This window comes from Lissotriton vulgaris, chromosome 8, assembly GCF_964263255.1.
Source record: "Lissotriton vulgaris chromosome 8, aLisVul1.2, whole genome shotgun sequence".
Classification (NCBI taxonomy): Eukaryota; Metazoa; Chordata; class Amphibia; order Caudata; family Salamandridae; genus Lissotriton; species Lissotriton vulgaris.
The window spans coordinates 1,128,569,672-1,128,594,844 of record NC_141696.1 but is presented as its reverse complement, the minus strand read 5'-3'; the positions used below and the strand labels follow the sequence as shown (position 1 = coordinate 1,128,594,844).

General features: G+C 45.0%; 1 protein-coding gene across 7 annotated transcripts in view; it reads left to right on the top strand.

The window, feature by feature from the left end:
- Positions 1-25,173, top strand: part of FNDC3A (fibronectin type III domain containing 3A) — a 1,489,010-nt gene that overhangs the window by 1,307,553 nt on the left and 156,284 nt on the right. For all 7 annotated transcript variants that reach the window (XM_086934979.1, XM_086934981.1, XM_086934980.1 and 4 more), the window contains one exon: positions 20,803-20,969. In XM_086934979.1, coding sequence (XP_086791105.1) covers positions 20,803-20,969 — 167 coding nt within the window. The remainder of the gene's footprint in view (positions 1-20,802; positions 20,970-25,173) is intronic.

The window sequence follows — 25,173 nt, the reverse complement described above, 5'->3', positions numbered from 1 at the left end:
GAGTGCGGTTGATGCACTGTATAAGGGGGCACGAATTAGTAGGTAGTTGTCTAGCGACCACGCCTCTGTCTCACCTTCACACATTTTTTTCTTTCAATAATGCACTAGTACCTTGCGTTATGGGCGTTGGTTACATACATTATCGCCGTTCCTAATCTTGGGGGTATATTCATCAGTGTGTAAAGTCTTGACATAAACGACACAAAGGAGGAAGTGCCTCGTCTGTTTTGACTGCAGCCGCGATAATCAGTCATCAGGCAGCTACAAGAGGAACTCTGGGAGTCATTTTAAGTCTTGCAGTTGTGAATGTTGTTTGCTCAGGGTATTGTAGTGAGGGCGAACACTTGCGGTCTTTTAGTGTCTGACCCCTAACATTTCTAGGTCTTAGATGCATGTATACAACTTCCAATACATTTCCTGGATATGTAGGGAACGAGGTTAAAGTTACTATCCCGTAAGAATGTTTTTCCTATGAACTTGCCAACTTATACACACACACACACACACATTACTATCGCCATCAATGAAAAACGTTATTAAAGAGAGTTTATCATTCGGCACTCTCATCAGAAAAATAACATAATTCATAAAAAATAATAGATCCCTATAAAACTGGGTACTTTTTTATTGCGATCCAAATCCGAAATTCGCTAGTTATATTCCTCTTAGTAGCCATAACCGTTTGAAAGCATTGCTCCTGGCTACCGATCTTCTTGTCATAGGTAAGATCAAAAATCACATCGTTGGTGATGCCATAATGACGTCATTGAAGCCACTGGGGCTACTCGGCACAGGTGCACCGTATGCTTTAGGGACAGGTGCGCTGATCACAGGGCCTTGAAGGTCAGCTACAGACGAAGAATGCAGCATAGTGGGCTGTGCTCAGAGACTGCTGGTGGCTTCTGAATGCCTGGTCTAATTAAGCTTTTGAACAGGCACTGCGTTAGAGCCCAGTGGGTGTGTTTGAAGAAGATCTGACCATCCAAGTCTTCTAGTCGGAAGGTGTGGGATGCTTTTTTAAAATATTTGCCTTTTTTTAAAGCAAATGCAAGGTTGGAGGTCTGCAGTCCCTTGCAGGCAGTGCTTAATTTGAGCCAGTGGTTGCTGTTGGGGCCCAAAAGTAATCATTTTTGGGAATCACCACTTATTTTTCCTCAACAAACACCCCCCTCCCAAACCCCCTGGCACGCGACACTCATCCCCAACTTTTACGCCCTACCACTTTCAAATGTCACCAGCCGCCACTGCTTATAGACCAGCTATCCTAGTAGCGTGGACAAAAGCAGTCTTTAGGCTAAACTCTAGAGGGCGTGTTAAGCCATCACATATACCTCTTGAACACCAAGTGAAAGGACACCACACAAGTTGTTATAAAAATAAAGTATATTTATTAATAACAAGTCTACCCTGAACTCTTTATGAGTCAGGGAGCTAAGCACAATACAAAACTCTTAAGAAAATACTACAAGTTGCACAATTTACACAAATGCCCGAGGGGCTCGAAAAACCATATACTCTAAAAGTGGAATGCGAAATGCTAGCAGGTGAGTAACACGATCCAGAGGCTTCAGGACCGCTAGGACTACCTTACTGAACCCTAAGGTTAGGAGCAGGAGGCCTAGGAAGATTGGGTGCAGAGTGTGAACTCTTACGCGGGATGCGGGACAAAGTCTATGGATGCTAGCAATTCTAAAGTTACTGTTTCCGGACTAATCAGACTAGGTAGACTAAAAACGACAAAGGATCTGGACACTTGGATAGTGAACCTGCGTTGGAGCACCGAAATGCTCGGGTTACCTAGCCCAGGGGCTGCGGCTGCATAGGGTTCAAAAGACGTCGGGAATCCTCGTTGTAGTCTATGGAGCCTGAAAGAAGATGTTGCTGGCAGGCGACCAGTGAAGATGTTCGGTGTGATCCAAGGCTGGATCGGTGATGGAGACGACCTGAAAGCAGAGGGGACTCAGTTCTTAATCACTAGCCAGTGATTGTGTGGGCACCAGGTTGGTACCGGATGAGGTCACCGCGATTCGGTGAGTGGGCGACGCTGGACTCTGCAGCCACACGGGCCAGGAGGCGTTGTCGGCGACCAGGCTGGAGGTGCGAGCTGTCCCACGAGGGTGTCTGCTGTCGGCGATGCTGGATCCAAGCTTGGTTTACAAAAAGGGGGGTGGTGATGAACAGAGTGTCTGAGTTAAACAGACCACTCTTACCCAGTCCAAAGATCAGGGCTTGATCCATCACCGTTATTTATCTCACTGCCCCATCCCAGCTCAGAACCTGGCTATATGCAAATCAGTCTGTCCCTGGCCCAGTGCATCATGGGAACAGGGCAGACTAAACTACCAAGCCAATTCTTCACCAGAAAGGAGACAAGCTACCGGGGACCGGTTTCTGGCATTTCAGCCTTCTTCGGCCCGGCTTGCTTGAATCCTGATGGAGCAGTGAGAAAGGGACTCATGTCTGAGTATACCCTGCCACACCTATAGTGGCCAAAAACGATTTACAAAAAGGGGGTGGTGATGAACAGAGTGTCTGAGTTAAACAGACCACTCTTACCCAGTCCAAAGATCAGGGCTTGATCCATCACCGTTATTTATCTCACTGCCCCATCCCAGCTCAGAACCTGGCTATATGCAAATCAGTCTGTCCCTGGCCCAGTGCATCATGGGAACAGGGCAGACTAAACTACCAAGCCAATTCTTCACCAGAAAGGAGACAAGCTACCGGGGACCGGTTTCTGGCATTTCAGCCTTCTTCGGCCCGGCTTGCTTGAATCCTGATGGAGCAGTGAGAAAGGGACTCATGTCTGAGTATACCCTGCCACACCTATAGTGGCCAAAAACGATTTACAAAAAGGGGGTGGTGATGAACAGAGTGTCTGAGTTAAACAGACCACTCTTACCCAGTCCAAAGATCAGGGCTTGATCCATCACCGTTATTTATCTCACTGCCCCATCCCAGCTCAGAACCTGGCTATATGCAAATCAGTCTGTCCCTGGCCCAGTGCATCATGGGAACAGGGCAGACTAAACTACCAAGCCAATTCTTCACCAGAAAGGAGACAAGCTACCGGGGACCAAACCTTGGCAAAGGCAAGCCCACGCGGTGGAGTCAAAATGGCAACTGGAGTGGACCAGGAGGGTCCGGGGTGCTCCTCTTTTGGAAGGGAGCAAGGACCAGACTGGAGCAACCAGACCAGCGGTGAAAACGTCGTGGTACATCGTCAGGAGGGTCACTGGCCAACGGGCAAGTGACCGGACAACGTGGCAAGCAGCAAAAGAGCAGAAGGGCCCCACGCAGATCTCGTGGATGCTGGGGGGCTGGACTTCGGTGCTGGAGCTGCTCTGGGTTGGGGCTTCTCAAACCCCAGTGCACTCACTCGAGGATCCCTCGGCGGTCGTGCTGGTTAGGCGTCGTGCAGGTTTTGAAGATGGCCGGTCCCTCAGGTCTCGTCACACCCACGAATCTCAGCTAGGCTGATGATGCAGGTAGAGGTCAGAGATGCCAGGGAATCCGGGTCTCGTCGAGCTGGTCAGTCTTGATCCGGAGGATGGACGTGCAGCAAACCGCAAATGCTTAGGTGGTGCCTGCGGGTGCAGGGTGGCTACTCCTTAGCCACAAGGGAGAGTCTTCAGAGAATGTCAAGAGTTCCTTTCGTGGAAAGTAGTTCAAGATTCGAGATTATCTAATTTGGGAAGGGGGCTCGCTCCTACCTTTATCCTAAGAAAAGGGGCTGGCACGCGACTAGGTCCTGCCCATGGGTGGGACCAGGAGGGGGGTGGTTACACCCCTCTCCTTTTGTCCGGTCTCTCCCCAGCTTAGGGGCTGGGGTGCCCCTGGAACTGGTTTGAGCCGGCATATGCACAGTGAGCACCGGGGTGCCACTTGCAGTCACCTTCCTCTCAGCCCTGCCTACCTGGGATACACAAAATCCTGTCTGGGATGGTGCTAGCACCGCCCCTGACAGGAAACCCTTTGTCCGAGCCCTCCTCGCTGGAAGGACTCCCAGCAGCAGGAGGTCAGACTTGTGTCTGTGGTGGCAGCATCCATTTTGTGATGCTGAGGCTCGAGTTAACTTTAATCGGGGTTCACAGTTACATACATGTCGTGTCCCTCTAGATGGGTGGAATGCTAACCCCGTCACCAGAATTGGCGAGGGGTTAGTATTCCAATTCGTATGACACCTTACTCGACATGTTTTGATAATGCTATGCCAAAGTTAGCTTTTGACCGCGAGGTACATAATGCACTTAAGAGTATATGGTATAGCGTTATCATGGAACAGCTATTAGGACTTGGTTCCGCAAGCTGAAAATGGGCTCAGCTCATGCCATAGCACCATCTCACATAACTCCAAGCACTCTGCCTTCAGGATTGATAAGGCCTGCCATAGGAGTGACTGATAGGAATATATGTGTCCATTTTAGGGTAAGATATAGGAATACTATATCTAAAGCAAAGGGTGATTACACCACCTTGCCCCAGCTGTCGTGCAGCCAGTTGTGTCAGATTTGGGTGGCCAGCCAGGGGTGGCATAATACATGCTGCAGCCCCTGGTGGGCCCTGGGTACACCTATGCCCTGGATACCTAAGGTATGCTGTACAGGGGCTGATAAGGTGACTCAGTATCCAATTAGATATGCACCTAAGGTACATGGAATCCATTTTACAGAGAGAGCAGTGGGCCTGGGGTCCTGAACAGCAGGGTCCCAGGTCAACTAAGTCGAAAAACCAGCAAAACACCAGGCAAAAAAGTTGGGGGCAACCATAGTCAGATATCCACCTTCCTACATAACCCCCCCCCCCCCAAACGAAACGAGATAAGGCTATCCTTGACCAGGTAAGCCTATATTGCCTGAGTGGCCATTTCAGGTGGTATATGCACTGGCATGGTTACCCCCTATATCATGGTCCACTAAGCAATCCCTCACCCTAAGGGTATCTGAGGGTCTCCACCATAGGTAATCTCTACCTGTGGTGTGTTTTGGCAAAGTAAGAGGCTGGTGCTGAGATGGAGTACTGAAGTGAGACTCCACTAATGTTGGGCTCAACTTCCTCCAATCACTATCCACCATATGTGCCTTTCTTTCCAGGACTTAGTTGCTGTGAGCTCTCAGGGTCAACCTCTTGCTACCTAAATCTGGAGGCTGAGTCCCTCTGTTTGGCTTACTGGAGGGACAGGTCAGGTTTGGAGTTTTTAGGCCCCAGCTTTGGCTGTGCCCAACAGTGTCCATCTGGGGGAGGTCCCTAGCTAATTTTAAGGGGGATCCCTCAGGAGTCTGTTTTATTTTCACTTGGCTAGGTCTACTAGCTTCAGTGCCCTTAATCTGCTGATTGGGGAGTTCTTTTGGACAGGGGGCCCTTTGGGTTCCACCACTGGCCTCCCTGACCTCTACAGCCCTGGGCTGACTGAGGCAGGGTAGAGAGGGGCAGGTTACCTGCTCCAGACTGGGTCCCACCTTGGAAGGGTCCACTAACATCAGGGGCTCTGCCAGGCTAGGCCTGACTACCTCTGGGGCAGTTCCTTCACAAGGGGTCAGATCAGTTCCCTGAGGAGGCTGATCCTTTTCTAGAGTCTGGTGGGAGGGAGATTTCTCTTCCTCCTCAATGCTCTCTGTCTGAGTGGAGTGATCCATAGTTTCAGGCTTCACAACACTATTATCTGTCTGAGATTGAGCTGTGGCCATCACAACTCCACCAACCTTTTCAGGAAGGGACTCAGTTTGGGTATGGGCTGTGACCATCACAGCCTTGCCAACCTGTTCAGGGAAGGAATCTGTCTGAGATTGGGCTGTGACTGGCACAGCCCTCCTGACCTGTTCAGGGAGGACATCTTGGACTGGGGCTGTGGCTATCACTGCCCCACTAACCTTACCATGGAGGTTTACCATTTTAAAATGGGTTTCTTGCTCTACCTCAGCCCAAGCTGAGATCTCTAAATCATTCCCCAGTAGGCAATCTACAGGCAAGTTTGATGACACTGCCACTCTCTTGGTGCCAGTGACACCTCCCCAGCTGATATTTACCACTGCTATGGGATGATCTCTCTGCACTCAAGTTTCAAATTTAAGTTCAAGTTTATTTATTATGATAACGGAACTCTTTACGAGGTCCACATAAAAGACAAGATATACATACAAAAGCAATTAAAACATAAAATGTCGATTATGCAATAGCAACAAATAGATAACAATGAAAGATTACCATCTTAATACAGGTCCAAAAAACATTTGAAGAAACTGTACAGTTTAAAACAAAACATTTCATTTGGTGGATTAATCAGGGCCGCCTGAAAAGAAGAGGCTGATAAAATGTTGAGTTGTAGGCAAATTGGTCTTAACCATCTTCGCCTAAAAGGCATCAGGGCAGGACAAACAAAAATGACATGAACCAAGTCCTGGTCATACATCTGACAAAAATCACAGAGTGCTGAGTGGCCATACCATCTGGCATAAAGAGATTTCAACGGAAGCAGGTCCTGTCTTATTAAAAACACTAAGCGTCTAACGCGATGAGAGATGTTCCAGTGAGTGTAGGGTTGAGCTTTCCTCAGAGTACAGGACTCAATAACAGAGGTACGGCCTTTTTTCAACAACCGGAAATCTCTATCCTGTCTAAACCCCAGTTCCCATGTGGAGGACTTCAAGATGGTTTTTAATTGATAAGAGGATAAAGAAAATAAAATCTCTATCCAATTTCAATAGGGCCACTGCATATCTGAAATTTTTTACAATCGAAGAATGGTCATTAAAGTTTCCCAGCAATTCATTTTTTATGAGATGTCTTAAGGTATTAGACTCACTTTTTGCAATACTTACAACCCAGCGTATGATACTGGCCAAACCTTGAACCCAGCTGCTGCGTAAGCCGAGTTCCTGTCTCAAGGAAGCAGTAGAATTTGCTGTACTAACAGATAGTAAACTACGCAAAATTTTTCCTTCCGAGGAGTTTAAAAAACTCCACTTTTTTTGGTCAATTAGCTCTATTCCGTATAATAGGGAGGCAGGAACTTTCGCTCTAAATACATCCAGTAAAATAGAAAAGTGCCTTCTACCTGTGGCTTTATACAAGGATACTAGACTCTTTCCCTGTGAGATAGCCTTCCGGGAGTTATTGTCCATATGCGCTTTGTCACTTAGATTACTTGTGACAATTTTACCAAGGAAGGTATAGGACTTCACAATTTCCAATTTTTGACCCCCTACTATCCATGGAAAGTTAGAGAATGTAGGTTTCTTCCTACCAGCCATACACATCACTTTACTTTTTGCAGTGTTTATCAACAGATAATGGTTTTCAGCGTATTCACAAAGCGCTTGCAGGCGGTTATTCAAGCCCTTCGGGGTAAGATCGAGAATCAAAATGTCATCTGCATACATAAGGCATGCAATCGGAACGCCCCCCAAGGTCGGGGCAATACCAGAGCAAGCTGAGAGTGCAAGAGGTAGATCAGCTGTATAAAGAGAAAAAAGCAAAGGGGCCAAAAGGCAACCTTGCTTTAACCCGTTGGATGTGGGAATTATTTTAGATAAACCTCGTTCACCTCCCAGCAGGACTCTGCACCAGGTATCTGAGTAAAGGGCGCGGATTAACTTAATGAGAAAAGGGGGCATCCCTAAATCAAATAACTTTCTCCACAGCACAGTTCTATCCACTTTATCAAATGCGGTGGAGAAGTCAATAAAAGCACCATATACCTGCCCACCACGAACTTTCACATATTTTTCCGTGATAACCTGCAGTGCCGTCAAGTTATCTAAAGTTCCGTGCTTTTGCCTGAACCCCGTTTGTTCAAGAGGAAGGATTTTGAACTCAGTTACCCATTCGTTAATTAGAGTGAGAATACATTTTGCGAAAACCTTACCAATAGCATCAAGCAAAGCAATTTGACGATAATTTTGAGGAAGATCTCTTGCCCCTTTTTTATATAAAGGAACAAGGATACTCCCTTTCCAGGAAGGGGGGACTATTCCGCTAGAAAAGCAAAATTTAAACACTGGAAAAAGGATTTTGCTCCATAGTTCACTCTGTTGTTTTAATACAGAGATGGGGACTTCGTCTGGTCCCATCGCACCAGAGGAGCGCATGTTCTTAATAGCAAATTCAATTTCCTTTTCGGATGGACAATCAAATACACGTGAGTCAACATAAGATTCCACATTATGTAATTGTGAATTATTATTACTGTACAAATTCTCAATATATTGGACCCAAATCTGTTCCTCAATGGCAATAGGTGTAGGACTGACTCTAGTACCACAACCTTTGCCAATTAAAGACCAGAAAGTCTTGGCTTGGCCGTTATACGAAGCTTCCCTAAGTTGTATCCATATTGAGTCTTGCTTATTTTGTTTTAAACGAGCCTTAAGCCTGGATCTCCTTCTTTTTAAAATTGCCAACTTATGGTTGGCTTCTTGGGTAAATGATAAATATTGCCCCCTTATTACTTTGTTTATTTCAATGTTTATTGCCCGAAGGGGTTGGGGGACTGCTAAGGGTTTTTTCACACAGGATTTCTTTTTAGCTAATGAAGTTACTAATTCTAAAAAGTCAGCAAATCCCAACAGTTCTCTCCCCTCCCAGAGGAATAAACTCTCGACAGTCGAATTCAAGAGGGACACCAAACTTTCCAAGGAACGAAAATTCCAGAAACATTTCCCTGAGTTGGAGTCAAAATTCACCATATCCGTATCAATGCTCCAAGAATCCGCCATTGGAGGACTGAGGGAAACTGTAAGCATCAACACATTATGGTCACTAAGATTGGTCTCAATGACATTCATATCTTTCAACAGGGAAAAGAAAGCATAATCTACAATTATATAGTCAATAATAGATTTCCCCTTATTTGATTTATGCGTAAAAGCTGCCGGGGTATCAGAGGGGAGTCTCCCATTTACTATTAAACAATCAACTTTATGTAGACCTTCTAGGACCAGTTTACCTCTTTTGTTAGATTTAACTTTAGGAGGGAACTGGGCCTGGGGTATACTCAGAGACTCTTCCCTAAGTTTGTTTCTAAACAAATCAAGTCCGCAATTGGATATGTTGCAATTCAAATCCCCAAGCATTAATACATAAGGTGAGGGGGTGGTATCCATAGTTTTAGTTAGAAAAGAGAAGAGAGTTTTTAAACCTTCATTGAAACAACAGTTTGGGGGAATATAATTGTTTATCACAACAAGAGATCTATTAGGGCAATCCTTGAATACATTTTTTAAGGTTATTGCCTGGAATAATTTCCCTGGATCAAGATAATGAGAGTAATTCCATTTTATTTTATTTGATAACAGACATGCTATTCCTCCCTTTGCATGGCCTCTCCTGGAGGAGGTTGCGCTATCTTCTAGGACAAAGTACTCTTTTTCTAGAGTTAATCTACCTTCCACCCACGTTTCTTGTAAACAGATTATATCTGCCTCTAGGGAACGCAAGAAACATAGTTTCTCCTTATGATCTTTAAAACCTGCAGTATTCCAAGAAATGAGCTTCAGCTCTCTGTTAAAAATTTGAGTGCGGTTTGGGGCAGGAAGAAGATTTACTCGATAAAACTCCTGATAACCAACTCCATTTAGACTGATCATCCTTCAAGGTTTGTTTAAGAGGAGGAGGGTTTTTGTACAAAACTTGCCTTTCATTTCTAGACACACATATTTTTAAGTCCTCCGATCTAGAAGTGGACCAATCAGACAGCATCAAACCAGTATTAGAGGAAGATAACAAATTGGAGAGAGCACTTTGATTTCGTTTTTCCCCGAAGAATGGAGTAACATCTATCCCTCTGATTTGTAATTCCTCAGCCCACTGTAGAATAAGATTTAGCACCACTTTAGATTGAAATTTCACCCTTGTTGATCTCCCTACCAAAGAGTTAAGAAGAAATACCACATCCAAATCAGACGTTTGGATTAATTTTAGGCTTTCAATCTCTTGAAAACAGATAAGTAAGGCAGATCTGTTTAGAATTAAATCAGTATCAAATAAGGGAGAAAAATCAAGAAACAAAGTATCTACATTTATTTTTTCCTTGGGAGGCACCAGAGGAATAACTGCAATTGTGGATGCATCTTGGAAAGGCCTTGCTGAGGGATTGAGAGAGGAAAGGAAAGGATTGGCAGGGGGTAAAGAAACATTAGGGAGGAAGGGGTTAGTGGAAATTATAGGCCCAGATCCTGTAGATGTTAGATCCACCTTAGGGGAAGCAATCATATCTTCCTGAGAGGCAGAGGACTGCTCAGACTGGGGGGGATTTTCTAGAATTGGTTCCAAACTTTTTTCAAACAGGAGTTTTCTCTGTCTTTTCCTAGAAAATCTTCGAATGGGTTTTCTCTTCTTTATTCTGATCTTTTTTTGTTTTAGGGGAACCGATTTTTCAACATTTCCAGAATTAGCTGTAGAGACCTCCTCCTCTTTTCTTGACTGTAATGAGAATATAGGGAAGAGAGAGGGAGTTTCCAAATTTTGGTTAGCCGGGGAAGTAGGTACTACTTCTATCTCGTCATTGTGAGTAACTATGCAGTTAGCACCTGCCGAAGCCGCCTTGAAAATCTTAAGGTCAGCTGGTAGAGCTACTGGATTCTTTACTTTTGGGCCTTCCGTATGAAAAAGCATTTGAGCTGAGTCCAATACTACTTGACCTCTCGGAGATCTCTTATTAGGGATCTCCAACGGAGTAGCTGGCATTGAGAGGCATTCAGACACTGGTCCACTCTTATTTTGCAAAAGTACTCTTAAGATTTGATCTCTGCACTCCATCAATGTTGGTCACCTGGTATGTGGCTCCAGGTATAAGTTGCCTTGAGGGGACTAGGCTCTCAGTCACCATGGTGATGCTAGCCCCTGTATCTCTATAGGCCTCAACTTTTGAACCATTGATGAGGGGCTCCTGTCTGTACTTGTCCAAAGTGTTGGGAAAAGCTGTGAAGTTAGCAAACCCCATGCCAGTCTCACAGACAAGAGTATCTAAGTCAGGGGACCTGGTTAGGCCAGAGTCCCCAGGAACTCCCAAAGTAAATGCACCCAAATTCTTGGGGGCACTCCCACCACCTGGGGGATTACTACTAGTAGTAACAGGAGGCTTGGAAGTGTTACTTGGGGGTATGTTCTCCTTATTGTTGTTGGCCCTTGGGCAACTGCTGTCAGTTTTGTAATGGCCTACCTGTTTGCAGGTATGACAATAAGGTTTCTTTTGGGTATTGGAAGGGTTCTGGGACCCACCCTTAACAGAGGATTTTTGGGGCCCTGTGGTTTGATCAGAAGATTTATTCCCACCCTTCTCTTGAGGCTTGGTTGATTCCTTCTTTTGGTCACCACCCTGGTTCTTAGGCCTAATCCTGGTTCTGACCCATTTGTCTGCCCTCTTACCCAATTCTTGTGGAGAGGTCAGATCAGAGTCTACCAGGTGCTGGTGTAATAACTGGTTCTGACAATTATTTAAGACTTGCTCTCTCATAATAAGATTATACAATACTTTGAAGTCAGTAACTTTACTACCCAGTAGCCAGCCTTCTAGAGCCTTAGTGGCACAATCAACAAAGTCAGCCCAATCCTGAGACTGAGTTTTCTGGGTGTCTCTGGACAGCAACCTGTACTGCTCAGTTGTTAAGCCAAACCCATCAACCAGTGTATTCTTCAGGACTTGGTAATTGTTAGCATCCTCAGCTCTAGTAGTGAGGAGCTTATCTCTACCTTTACCTTCAAAGGAGAGCCACAGTATAGCTGCCCACTGACTTTGGGGGATGCACTGGACAGTGCAGGCCCTCTCCAAAGCAGTCATCCATTTGTGGATGTCATCCCCTTATTTAAAGGGGGGCACTATTTTACTCAGGTGTCTAGTATCAAAACTCCTGTCTTTATCTCTAGGGATAATGCTGCCACCAGTGGGGTCTGCCCCACTCAATTTCTGCTCTCTGGCAAAGGCAAGTCTTTCTTTGGCCAGGGCAAGTTCTTCCCTCTCAATCCTCAGATTGACTTCCCTCATTTTAGCTTCATGCTCTCTTCTCTGAGGGGATGTCATCCCTCTGTGAGAAGATGCCTGAGAGCCATTGGTATGAATAGATCTGTTACAGCCTCTGAAGCGAGACCTAACTCGTCTATCCCCAATGTTAAGCCTGCCTGAGAGTGGGCCTGGGGGTCCCCCAGTTCCATTCTCATGCATGCTTAAGTTGGTCCTGGTGAGCCTACTGACTACTACCTGACCTTTGTCTGCCTCATCCCCTGATAACTCCTCTTCCTCTTCCTCCTCCTCACTTTCAGCTCCATGGAGGTTAAGGTCAGGGTCACCAAGGGTTCCCTCTAAGGGGGGCATACTCCCATCTGGATTAGAGGGGCCTGGGTTAGAAGCCCTTCTGGCATCATATGTCTCTAAGAGACCTATCAGAAAAGGAGTGGTAGGGTTAGAACCCTGTTTTAGTTTCCTGGAGGTACACAGTTGTCTCGTCTCCTGGAAGCTAAGGGCTGCATATCTGGAAATGACCTGTGGAGGGTCAATAACCACAAGGGGAGTCTCTGCAGACTCTCCATGGGTAGACATGCTTCTAATGAGGTGTAAGTGGTGCACTTACCTACACTATGGGTTTACCTACTGATCCCTTGCTAAGAGTTGTAGTCAGGGTGTGCTAGGCCCTGTTACACTACAACAGCTGGTTCAGTCAACTCAGTATTCTAAGCTAAGTTATATGTACCTTGGTACTTATGTGATCTTTCAAATGATATTCTTAGGATACGTGTGTGATAAAACAACAGCAAGCTCAAATCCCAACCGCTGCACACCAATGTGAGAAGTTGGCCTGATATATAGTGGTCACTATTCTAGTGATCACTGTGTATCATTCCAAACGACCCTTATTGATGATTGGTTGTAAGTCAACCTTATAGACCAGCTATCCTAGTAGCGTGGACAAAAGCAGTCTTTAGGCTAAACTCTAGAGGGCGTTTTAAGCCAGCTGTTTTACCATCACATATACCCCTTGAACACCAAGTGAAAGGACACCACACAAGCTGTTATAAAAATAACGTATATTTATTAATAACAAGTCTACCCTGAACTCTTTATGAGTCAGGGAGCTAAGCACAATACAAAACTCTTAAGAAAATACTACAAGTTGCACAATTTACACAAATGCCCGAGGGGCACGAAAAACCATATACTCTAAAAGTGGAATGCGAAATGCTAGCAGGTGAGTAACACGATCCAGAGCCTTCAGGACCGCTAGGACTACCTTACTGAACCCTAAGGTTAGGAGCAGGAGGCCTAGGGAGATCGGGTGCAGAGTGTGAACTCTTACGCGGGATGCGGGACAAAGTCTATGGATGCTAGCAATTCTAAAGTTACTGTTTCCGGACGAATCTGACTAGGTAGACTAAAAACGACAAAGGATCTGGACACTTGGATAGTGAACCTGCGTTGGAGCACCGAAATGCTCGGGTTACCTAACCCAGGGGCTGCGGCTGCATAGGGTTCAAAAGACGTCGGGAATCCTCGTTGTAGTCTATGGAGCCTGAAATAAGATGATGCTGGCAGGCGACCAGTGAAGATGTTCGGTGTGATCCAAGGCTGGATCGGTGATGGAGACGACCTGAAAGCAGAGGGGACTCAGTTCTTAATCACTAGCCAGTGATGTGTGGGCACCAGGTTGGTACCGGATGAGGTCACCGCGATCAGGTGAGTGGGCGACGCTGGACTCTGCAGCCACACGGGCCAGGAGGCGTTGTCGGCGACCAGGCTGGAGGTGTGAGCTGTCCCACGAGGGTGTCTGCTGTCGGCGATGCTGGATCCAAGCTTGGAGCAACAAACCTTGGCAAAGGCAAGCCCACGCGGTGGAGTCAAAATGGCGTCTGGAGTGGACCAGGAGGGTCCGGGGTGCTCCTCTTTTGGAAGGGAGCAAGGGCCAGTCTGGAGCAACCAGGCCAGCGGTGAAAACGTTGTGGTACGTCGTCAGGAGGGTCACTGGCCAACGGGCAAGTGACCGTCAACGTGGCAAGCAGCAAAAGAGCAGAAGGGCCCCACGCAGATCTCGTGGATGCTGGGGGGCTGGACTTCGGTGCTGGAGCTGCTCCGGGTTGGGGCTTCTCAAACCCCAGTGCACTCACTTGAGGATCCCTCGGCGGTCGTGCTGATTAAGCGTCGTGCAGGTTTTGAAGATGGCCGGTCCCTCAGGTCTCGTCACACCCACGAATCTCAGCTGGGCTGATGATGCAGGTAGAGGTCAGAGATGCCAGGGAATCCGGGTCTCGTCGAGCTGGTCAGTCTTGATCCGGAGGATGGACGTGCAGCAAACCGCAAATGCTTAGGTGGTGCCTGCGGGTGCAGGGTGGCTACTCCTTAGCCACAAGGGAGAGTCTTCAGAGAATGTCAAGAGTTCCTTTCGTGGAAAGTAGTTCAAGATTCAAGATTATCTAATTTGGGAAGGGGGCCCGCTCCTACCTTTATCCTAAGAAAAGGGGCTGGCACGCGACTAGGTCCTGCCCATGGGTGGGACCAGGAGGGGGGTGGTTACACCCCTCTCCTTTTGTCCGGTCTCACCCCAGCTCAGCGGCTGGGGTGCCCCTGGAACTGGTTTGAGCCGGCATATGCACAGTGAGCACCGGGGTGCCACTTGCAGTCACCTTCTTCTCAGCCCTGCCTACCTGGTATACACAAAATCCTGTCTGGGATGGTGCTAGCACCGCCCCTGACAGGAAACCTGTTGTCCGAGCCCTACTCGCTGGAAGGACTCCCAGCAGCAGGAGGTCAGACTTGTGTCTGTGGTGGCAGCATCCATTTTGTGATGCTGAGGCTCGAGTTAGCTTTAACCGGGGTTCACAGTTACATACATGTTGTGTCCCTCTAGAAGGGTGGAATGCTAACCCCGTCGCCAGAATTGGCGAGGGGTTAGTATTCCAATTTCGTATGACACCTTACTCGACATGTTTTGATAATGCTATGCCAAAGTTAGCATTTGACCGCGAGGTACATAATGCACTTAAGAGTATATGGTATAGCGTTATCATGGAACAGCTATTAGGACTTGGTTCCGCAAGCTGCAAATGGGCTCAGCTCATGCCAGAGCACCATCTCACATAACTCCAAGCACTCTGCCTTCAGGATTGATAAGGCCTGCCATAGGAGTGACTGATAGGAATATATGTGTCCATTTTAGGGTTAGATATAGGAATACTATATCTAAAGCAAAGGGTGATTACACCACCTTGCCCCAGGTGTCGTGCAGCCAGTTGTGTCAGATTTGGGTGGCCAGCCAGGGGTGGCATAATACATGCTGCAGCGCCTGGTAGGCCCTGGGTACACCTATGCCCTGGATACCTAAGGTATGCTGTACAGGGGCTGATAAGGTGACTCAATATCCAATTAGATATGCACCTAAGGTACATGGAATCCATTTTACAGAGAGAGCAGTGGGCCTGGGGTCCTGAATAGCAGGGTCCCAGGTCAACTAAGTCGAAAAACCAGCAAAACACCAGGCAAAAAAGTTGGGGGCAACCATAGTCAGATATCCACCTTCCTACAATAAGGCTCAGCCTTGTAACTCTAGGCCTATCAGTTTAATCGACTCGATCCAGAAAGTCTTTAGCCGCTCACTTCTGCATAAGATACAGGCATGGGTCAAAGATAATGAAGTTCTAACCCCATATAACAAGCCGGTTTTAGAGAGATAACTGGGCCTGTCGACCAGGTGTTTTGTTTTCCTTTACTCTGTTGGAAAACAGCGACCATTGGAAAGGGCAGTTTATATGTCGGCTTTATAGACCGCAAGACAGCAGTTGACCTAGTCCCTAGGCAGAAACTGTGGCAAACTCTTATTGATAAAGGCATACCACAGGAGATTGTAACACAGGTGATTCGCCTACACAAAGAAAATTTCGCTAGGCTACTTTGAGACACACAAGGGCAATTTACTGACCCAATCCCTGTCAATAGGGGTGTGCTCCAAGATTGTGTATTGGCACCAACACTTTTCTCCTGATTTATTAATAATGTTTTGCAATTCTTAACAATGAACCCGACTGATGCTCCTACGCTGGAGGGGGGGGGGGGGGGGGTGTAGTAATACTCCTCTTTGCGGACGGACCATTGCTGGTGTCTAAAACACCAGGGGCTACACCGGCTTCCTAACCGCTTTGAAGAATTTTATGTTGCCAAAGGTTTGGTAATAAATATAAGTAAAACCAAGTTTATGGCCCTGAACCCTCACAAGTCCTATAGGGGTCAGCCCTCACTTGGGGGAATGCAGCTTGAGAGAGTTAGTGACTTTGAATATTTAGGTCTAAAGTTATCGGATAGCCTGTCATGGAAACCCCATATATCAAAGAGGATTTTGAAACCTAAGCAGCTAATAGGGGGTTTGGGAAAAGAGCACTGTTCCTCCTTTAGTAAGCCGGTTGCGCTGCATCTGCATGTTTACAGGGCCAAAGTGGTGAGCTCTGGGATGTATGGGTCAAAACTATGGGGGTCAGGAGCAAATCGAGGATCTTACTAGTTCAGAACACAAATTCCTTAGGAGCTTAGTGATGCTGCCTCAGAGTATCCCGGCATCTCCTTATGCTGGACATGGGCAGGCACTCCATCACCACCAAAGATAGGTTGCGTCCCTTGTTGTCTTGGTTAAGGGTTAAGTGACTCCGAACTATTGCCATACTCCGGTGCTTTAGAGGATGTAAGTTGCACGGATACTTCTAACAAAATTAGTTGGCTAAGATGTGTTAAGAACCTGCTTACAACCATTGGATTGGGAGATATCTGGGAAGCCAATGACCCTTTCCTGCTTCCCCGGAAAAGCCAAGTAAAGGAACTTTACTGGGAGTGGGTAATCCAGGGTGAATTCTGCAGAGGGGTATGGGGGAAGCTTACCCTAGATTTCATGACCCACAAACTGGATCGATCCCAGGAGGGCTCCCTAAACATTATGGAAATCCCAAGGGATAGGAAATTGTCTATTCAGTTTGGGTTTGGCACCCTGCCCCTACATGACTTCAATGGAAAATGCAACAGTGGCCTAGGGCCTACATGATGTTGGCTTGGTTGTAAAATCTACCAGGAAACCTTAGTCCATGTAATGTTTGGTGCTTGCCCGCTGTATGCGATGCTGAGGAAAAACTGTCTGAGTCCAATCTGCAAGCAGTTGGAAACCAATAATTATAGGGATGTTCTGGGAATTTTAAAGTGTAATGTCAGGCCCTTATTGGCATGTGCTGTAGCCAAGTTTTTGGGCCAAATGCGGGGCATTAGGAAAAGAGACCAGAGGGCGAATGACATTTGACTCTATATAATGGGTTTAATAGATAATGTGACCTCTAGCACGTGAGGAATGGTGGTTTAAATACACAAAATGTAATGTATTACATTGCATGTATTTTACTGTTCCACTGAACATTTTATTGATGGCCATTTTTAGGTCTCGCCTACGCAGCGCACATGCACGTTAGGCTATTCCCTTGCGGGAGCGAGCTTTAAAATCATCTGTTTGTAATTAACAGATAGTTCCTGCTCAATCCCAAAACGGAAACAGGCGCAGGCCCCCTCCTCTCTCCCTCCCCCTGCTGCGTCCTCCTCTCCTCGTCCATGCTGATTGTACTGAAAAACTGACAAAGGTCATGCACGATAAAACTTTCTTTTCAACAAGTTACTACATCTAATGTCAGAGCGTGACCTACTTTTAATCATGACATGAACAATTTAACATGTATTTCAAAAGATAGACGTTTCATTTTTCATTTTTGCCCTTGTGGGCTGTGTGACGTAAATAAGTGTCAGTGCTTCTTAGGAATGCTGTATAATTCTCACATCATTATCATCCTGTGTCCACAGGTGTACAGTGTTGTGCCAGGCAGCAATGAGGTGGGGCGTAGTCCGTTTAGTGCCCTGCGGTTGCCTCAGGGTTTGGATGCAAAAGCCAGACCTATCTTGGAATCCCTCAAAAGCGTCCTGGCGCAAGAACAGCTTCAGGCCACTGGGAGAAAGGGGTCTGCTGGCTGAACAGTTGTGCATTCGGGATTGGGAACCTTTCAGACTCGCTTTACAGGACAGAAAGAGCGGGGGCAGCGCCACAGTGAGCACTTCATTGTCGACTGCCTGCTGTCTGTCATGCAGATTATAACCAACAGCACAGGAAGAGCTTTTGGACAGACCGGGTCCTGACAGAAGATATGTTGTAACACACCTAACTCCTGGCTACCCTGCTGACAAGTTTGATATTGGGCAGCACATTCTTTATTTTCGTGGTGATAGTTATAACGGTAAACATCGTTTACCACGAAGTTATAACAACGCACTACCTTTAGCACGCATCCCTTACAACGCAAGTCGTTACCACGACTTGCGCTGGAGGGCGCTAAAGGATTACAAATAGTATATTTACTATCCCAACACCTTCCCTAGGGTCCACGGGAACTGGTGTTAGAATAGTAAATTATACTATACTGGGCTGTACTAAACGTTCTGGCAGACGTTAAAATGTATTGTACATAAAGTTGATCACATTTTGTCCTTCTGTCAAAGCCTTTCTATGCTAGTCTCAACGACGTGATTTTCATCATGGATGTCTGCTTTCAATGTGGTTTGGTCGCTGGCGGCTTAGTGCCTGGTGTGACCGAAATCCAGTCGCATTAGCCTCTGCTGAAATGTCCGAGTAGGTTTTTTGTATGCTGCAGAGTTTGCGTGCGGAATCTCTGGAGTCAGGCTGCACCGCTCATCTTCAGAGCATGTTAAAAAGATTCCCTTTAAGGCGCACATGGTAACATCTATTGTTTCAACTCAAAGGCATAATGTGGTGTCAGATGCGCATCGTATTACTTATTATGCGTGATAATATTGTGGTTGATAAAAGTTGAATTTCGGTTTTTTTTTTGTTTGTTTTTTTACAATTTCCCGAAGGTTTCTCTGTTTTTCTGTGCTTGAAGAATATTAGTTTGAGGCGCTCTGAACAATCTATAAATGTACAAGTTGTTGCTATGTCGAATACATAGTTAAACACGCAATTTTAATAATCGCCTATGACAAAAACGGTTTCCACAATGCAGTTTGTCAACGGAAGAGCACATCGCAATCTACATATGAGGTTTATTTGAATTAACCTTTGCAATACTTAAGACCATAAATTAATCATATGTGTATTTCTTTTGTGGGAAATGCTTTTTTCAAGTGCCTGGAAGTATAAAACCTACAACTAATGTTTTGGTGTTCGAGCAGTAGCAAAATTTTGGCTTAACGTGAGTTAACAGTTGTCACGTTTCTGGGTCGTGGGGGTATGTATGCGTGTGGGGTAGTCCTGGTTACAAAATATATAGCTCAATGGTAGACAGCGCTATAATGCAGGCAGACACCTGTGTTTGATATGCGGAAGTTATGTTATGTTATGTTATAACAATTTATTATGCGCACAGCGACTCCAGCGAAGGAGCATCCCGGCGCAGGTTAAAATTCTAGATAACGCCGCTCTTCAACCTCCTAGCGTCGGACTCGTTACAAGCGAGATATATTGAGCATTGACAGAAAATCTGTATCTTGTTGTGTGCCTTGCAACCTCGAACTAACCGCTGGTCTGATTTCAATTACGGTGTCAGTGGAAATAAGAACTACCTTAAAATCACACACCGTTTAAAAATCAGGCAGTGCATCTAGCACGTAAGCATTCTTTACATCGGCAGTCACCTTTGAAATCATATATTTTATGCACTCTGTGCTGACATTTCAAGCAATACCTCAGAATTCTGTGCAGCCGCAAACATTCTTTCAGCAGAGTGACACACGTTCAGTCTGATTATCATGGACTTTGTCCATATGATGCATATTTGATGGATAGTGTGCAAATAAAATAATTATTTTGTCCAGAAATGTATGAAGAGTTATAAATCATGTTAAGTTTGTTATGCTCTTAGCCTAGATAGTTCACAGAATTATACCATTTCATGTTATGCCTATTTATTTCGGGAGTTTCATAAAGCGCTTAGTGCCGCTTTCAGTGTACTTTAGAGCACTGCAAGTGAGTCAAGCCCGGATATTGATTTGAAGCAGGTAGTGAACGACCAATTTGTCAGGGGGCATGGGGTCCAGCTTTCAGGACAGATTTCTGTGGCACGGCAAGATACCACGGCCAGGACTGTGAGGTGTAACTCTGGACAAAGGTAACAAAAATGCTTCTGACACTTTTTTATTATAACTTCTCAGCATGCTGCACAGCAGTCACACTTCTCTCGGCATTGCTTAAAGACATTGACAAAGTCAATATATCTAGCTAAACACTTATAAAGCCCCAAAGGCGAGACCTTTTGGCTATGCCAATGCTTTTTATATAATATTGTTGGCCAGTTTTATTGGTTTTATTAGAGTTGCAATCAATTCATGGCTTTTATTGTATTATAAGGGATACACGTCACAATCTCTATGTTCGTAGCGGAACGTTTATGAAAAGAATGTCGAAATAAAGTAAAGATTGATTGATACTTGGTATGGTACCATGCTGGAAAAGGAAAGGTGATTTACCTGTAACCCTATTCCCCCAATTGACATTTATCTTCAAAAAAGCTTAAAGCATAGCTCAGAAGTTTACAGTTTGGGTATGTGTTCTTGAATCCGTTCCATGTAGATCAATACAATTCTGGACAAATGGTATTACAGGAAAGTAAGCTTTCCTCATCTGATTCTTTCTATTTTACAGTGATATGTTGTCTGATAATGATCTTTTGTATACATACATAAATGTTAGAGTAGCATCATTAAGTATTTATTCTGCTCCTCTCTTTTCAAAGCAAACGTCATGATTTTCTGTAGAAAGTAACATTACATGACAACATATTTCTCATTTTCAGATTTCTATCAATATATAGAGGCCCATGCCATACATACAAAGTGCAGCGGCTCAATGAGTCTACCTCTTATACGTTTCGGATTCAGGCATGTAATGAAGCCGGTGAAGGACCGTTTTCTCAAGAGTATACATTTACTACTCCCAGATCTCTTCCATCTGCCCCAAAAGGTAAGGAAATCAGTGGTTACAAGTTTGTATTTTTAATGTTACCGCTAATAAAAGGGCATAGGATCTCTATATGTAAGGATAATTAGTTTTATGATTGGAAATTTATGAAAACAAATACGCAGCAGAAACCTAACCGCATGCATAGCAGAATTCACTATCGCTGCAACAGTGAAGATAAAATAATTAGGCAACGCCACAGTTAAACATTATACTGTGAATAGTATGGGTAAGTTAGTACCGTTTTGACATACACAGATAATTGTGCTCATTAACCAGGTGGGTATGCACAGATCAGTTTGGAGCCTTTTTCTAAAGCTATAAAGTTGATAATGAGATTTCTTTCATATGAACAATTTCAGATAGTAGGGGAACAGCTGTAGGAGGATCGTTTTTCTGTTTTGATCATTTTGTTGAGTGGGACATGCATACAATCAGGGCATATAAATGGACAGAACGTTTAGAGTGTCTTCTTTGACATTAATCCTAATTGAAGCATTTATGGCTTCGGCGTGGTTGTATTAGTACTGTTAGTCTGGAGTCGTGAAAGTGTTCTGTATCCTCATTATATTGTGAAACTGACAGTATCCTCGGCGACATTGTTCTCAGGGGGAGTAGTTCCTTTAGTTTAGTAGTCTGTATGAATATGCTCATTAAATAGCACCTACAAATTACCTCTGTAATAACTACTCAGCTGTTGCACATCTAAATCAGTTTGAAACATGTTCTTTTTTTAATTTCTTTTTATTGAGGACAGCTTCACACTTTACAAACATATCTTTACATAAGCATCATGGAACAGGTCAACATCGGAACACTCAGTTCAAAGCGAAAGCTCATACCTTTTTCTGTTAATAACCTGTCTGGCCAATATTACTCATGTTGTCCAATGCTTTCCACCTGTGGGGGCTCACAGATACCCCCCTGTTTCCCATATCTGTGACCTCTTCCTGGGACACCCTCTGGATTCATATATTGGTCACTCCATTAACATGCACCAGACAATGTCTCTCTTCCATGCCACAGTTGCCGGTGTTTTCCTGGGCTCCCCATAATCTGGCAATGTTCCTCTTGGCGACCATTGTTCCCATTGTCACCCATGTTCTTTCTTTGGTATTTATGTCACTAGGCCCCCAAATATTCAATAGGCACAGCTTCATGTTGAGTTCTATGTTGACTTCCATCACCTCCTGCATATACTTTGTCAGCTCAGACCAATATTTTTAATATGCACACATTCCCAGACAACATGGGCAAAAGTACCCTCCTTGCCACACCGCCTCCTGCACCCAGAGTCACTCCTATAGCCCATCTTCACCAATGCTTGGCCAGTCAGATAAGTTCTGTGGAGTATTTGTAATTGTACCAACCTCAATCTGGAGGAAATAGCAATCTCCCTGGGAGAGGACAAGGCCTCCATCCATTCCTCGGCCTCCATATCTGCTACATCATGCTCCGAACTGACGTGGAGTTGTAGGAGGGGTTCAGGCATATTATTGATTAGTTTCTTGTATATTTACAACAAGGGGTGGTGAGGGACAGAGTCTCTGAATTAAGCAGAAAGCTCTCACCCAGTCAAGAGATCAGGGCTAGATCCAACACCGTTTTTTAGCTCACTGCACCATCCCAGTTTCAGAACCTGGCTGTATGCAAATTAGTCTGTTCCTGTCCCAGTGCATGATGGGAACAGGGCAAACCAAACTACAAAAGCCAATTCTTACACTAGCTTGTCTCCTTTCTGGTGAAGAATTGGCTTGGTAGTTTAGTCTGCCCTGTTCCCCTGATGCACTGGGCCATGGACAGACTGATTTGCATGTAGCCAGGTTCTGAGCTGGGATGGGGCAGTGAGATAAATAACGGTGATGGATCAAGCCCTGATCTTTGGACTGGGTAAGAGTGGTCTGTTTAACTCAGACACTCTGTTCATCACCACCCCCCTTTTTGTAAATAGTTTCTTGTATGTCATGGAGATGGACTTACTCAACATGTATTCATCCAGGATTCTGTCCTCGAGTGGAGAGAACTCTGGAAGCTGCTCCCTTCTGTTAATAACAGCTCGTAGTGCAAGTTTTACCTGTTGATATCTGAAGTGCTCTGAACCTGGCATGTTGTATTTGGTCTATAGCTGTGCGAAGGGAACTACGTCACCGACTTTATATAGACCAATCATATCCCTAAATTGTTTTTGCCTGCTTGATTTCTAGATTGCTTGATAAAATTGATCAAGAATGTAGCAGCACATGTTGTTTTTAAACAAAACAAATGAGAAATCATCAAGCTTTGAGAAGCTTTGGATGATACACTAGAAAATATCTCTTAGTGTCTCAAGTATACCTTACAGTACTGATTGTATGCAAATATTGATCTTCCATTTGTTCTTGAAAAGTACACTCATCATCTATAATAGATGCTTGGTACTTTAGGACATCTACTCTGTGCGTTCACCTGTACTTCCCAATACAAACGGCTAATGGTTTCTGACATTTAAACTTAAATACTAACATGAGTGCAACTAAGTTGACTTCAGTTTGAGATGTCAAATCTTAATGCTCCTATGAACTCTGTCCCTCAACAAAACTACTGTATCTGTTGCCAATTCGTTTCTATTTTTCCACTGATTTGGGCATTAGTGGCTAGGCAGGTCGGATGTTTGCTGCAAGAATTGCTGTTTAGTTTTTTTACTGTACTTTATTTACAAAAAAACTCCGACAAATTTGACATCTAGTAAACTGAACTAGGGATGATGTACTATTTACTACAGCAGACACCATGCACTCTCTAATGTAGGAGTACCTTATATGTCTGTATTGACAATACTGATACAATCAATAAAGAAAGTAAAAAAAAAATGTTTATAATAAAATACAATGTGACATGATGTCCATTGTGTTAGGATACATTTTGGCCGTGGTAGATCACTGAATAATTTAATAACAACACCGATCAGTCGTTGTGAAGAATGTATGACGTTACAACGAATTCCGTTGCAACGCATGCCTTTACCACGCATGCGTTACAACGGAATTCGTTTTCCACGCTTAACCTTTACCTCGAATATACCTTTACCATGCATACATTTACAACGTTTTTCGTTGTAAATGTATGCATGGTGAGGGCATACTCTTGATAAAGGTTATAACTCTCCCCTAAAATGCCCCCTGCCTCCACTCCTTATATTTACCCCTGCCCTTAACCCTTAATATATATATATATTTATTTTACTAAAATGCCCCTTACCTTTTAACTCGCCTTCTCTCCTTCTTCTTTGGTTACGTCGGTCGTACGTCCTTGAGAGGAAGCGGAAGTTACTTTCCGTTTCCTCTCTAACGACGTTGATTGCTTCAGCTTCGTCTTCACTTCGGCTTTTCAGGTAAGTTTTGTTTTTTTGGGGGGGAGACCCCCCCAGCCCCCCTTTTTATCCCAACGCTTTATTTTTTTTTATGGGGAGACCCCCCGAACCCCCCCTTTTTTTTTTTCATTTACCACACATGCCTTTACTGCGTATTTTGTAGTAAAGGTATGCGTGGTAAAGCCTCTCGTTGTAACCACGCATGCATTGTAAAGCATGCGTGGTAAAGGATTTCGTGGAAACGGCTTCGTTGTAGAGGCCGTTTCCCCGTTGTGAAGCCCATTTACTGATGCAATGACTGCAACACTCGGAGACCTGAGCAACATGGCTAATGCCCGGTGGAGCTGCTAGACAGCTATAGAGGAGATCGGCCTTTATTTTTATTTTATTTTAATTTCTTCTATAGCGCAGGAATCAATCCCGTGAGGGTATCTCCGCGCTTTGCTAGCTGAGGAATATTCAGATAGAGCAACCTGGAAAGTTATGTGGATAGAAATGCCTCTTGGTAGAGAAGGGTTTTCAATGCCTTTCTGAAAGACAGGTGATTTGTGGTAGTTCTTAGGTCAGTGGGAAGACTGTTTCAGAGGGCGGGACCAACAGAGGAGAAAGCACGGTCTCCTTGTCTAATTTTCTTTGTGATGGGAGGTTTTAAAAGGGCTTGATTGCATGAGCGGAGGGACCTGCTGGGCTGGTACAGTTCCAGGGACTGGGATAGGTATTTAGGACTTGCTCCATACAGGCATTTATGCACCGTGCAACAGATCTTAAAATTGATGCGCTGCCGTATGGGGAGCCAGTGCAGTTCTTTCAGCAGGGGCTTAGAAGGAGTCCTAGCGGGTACACCCATGACCAGGCCTT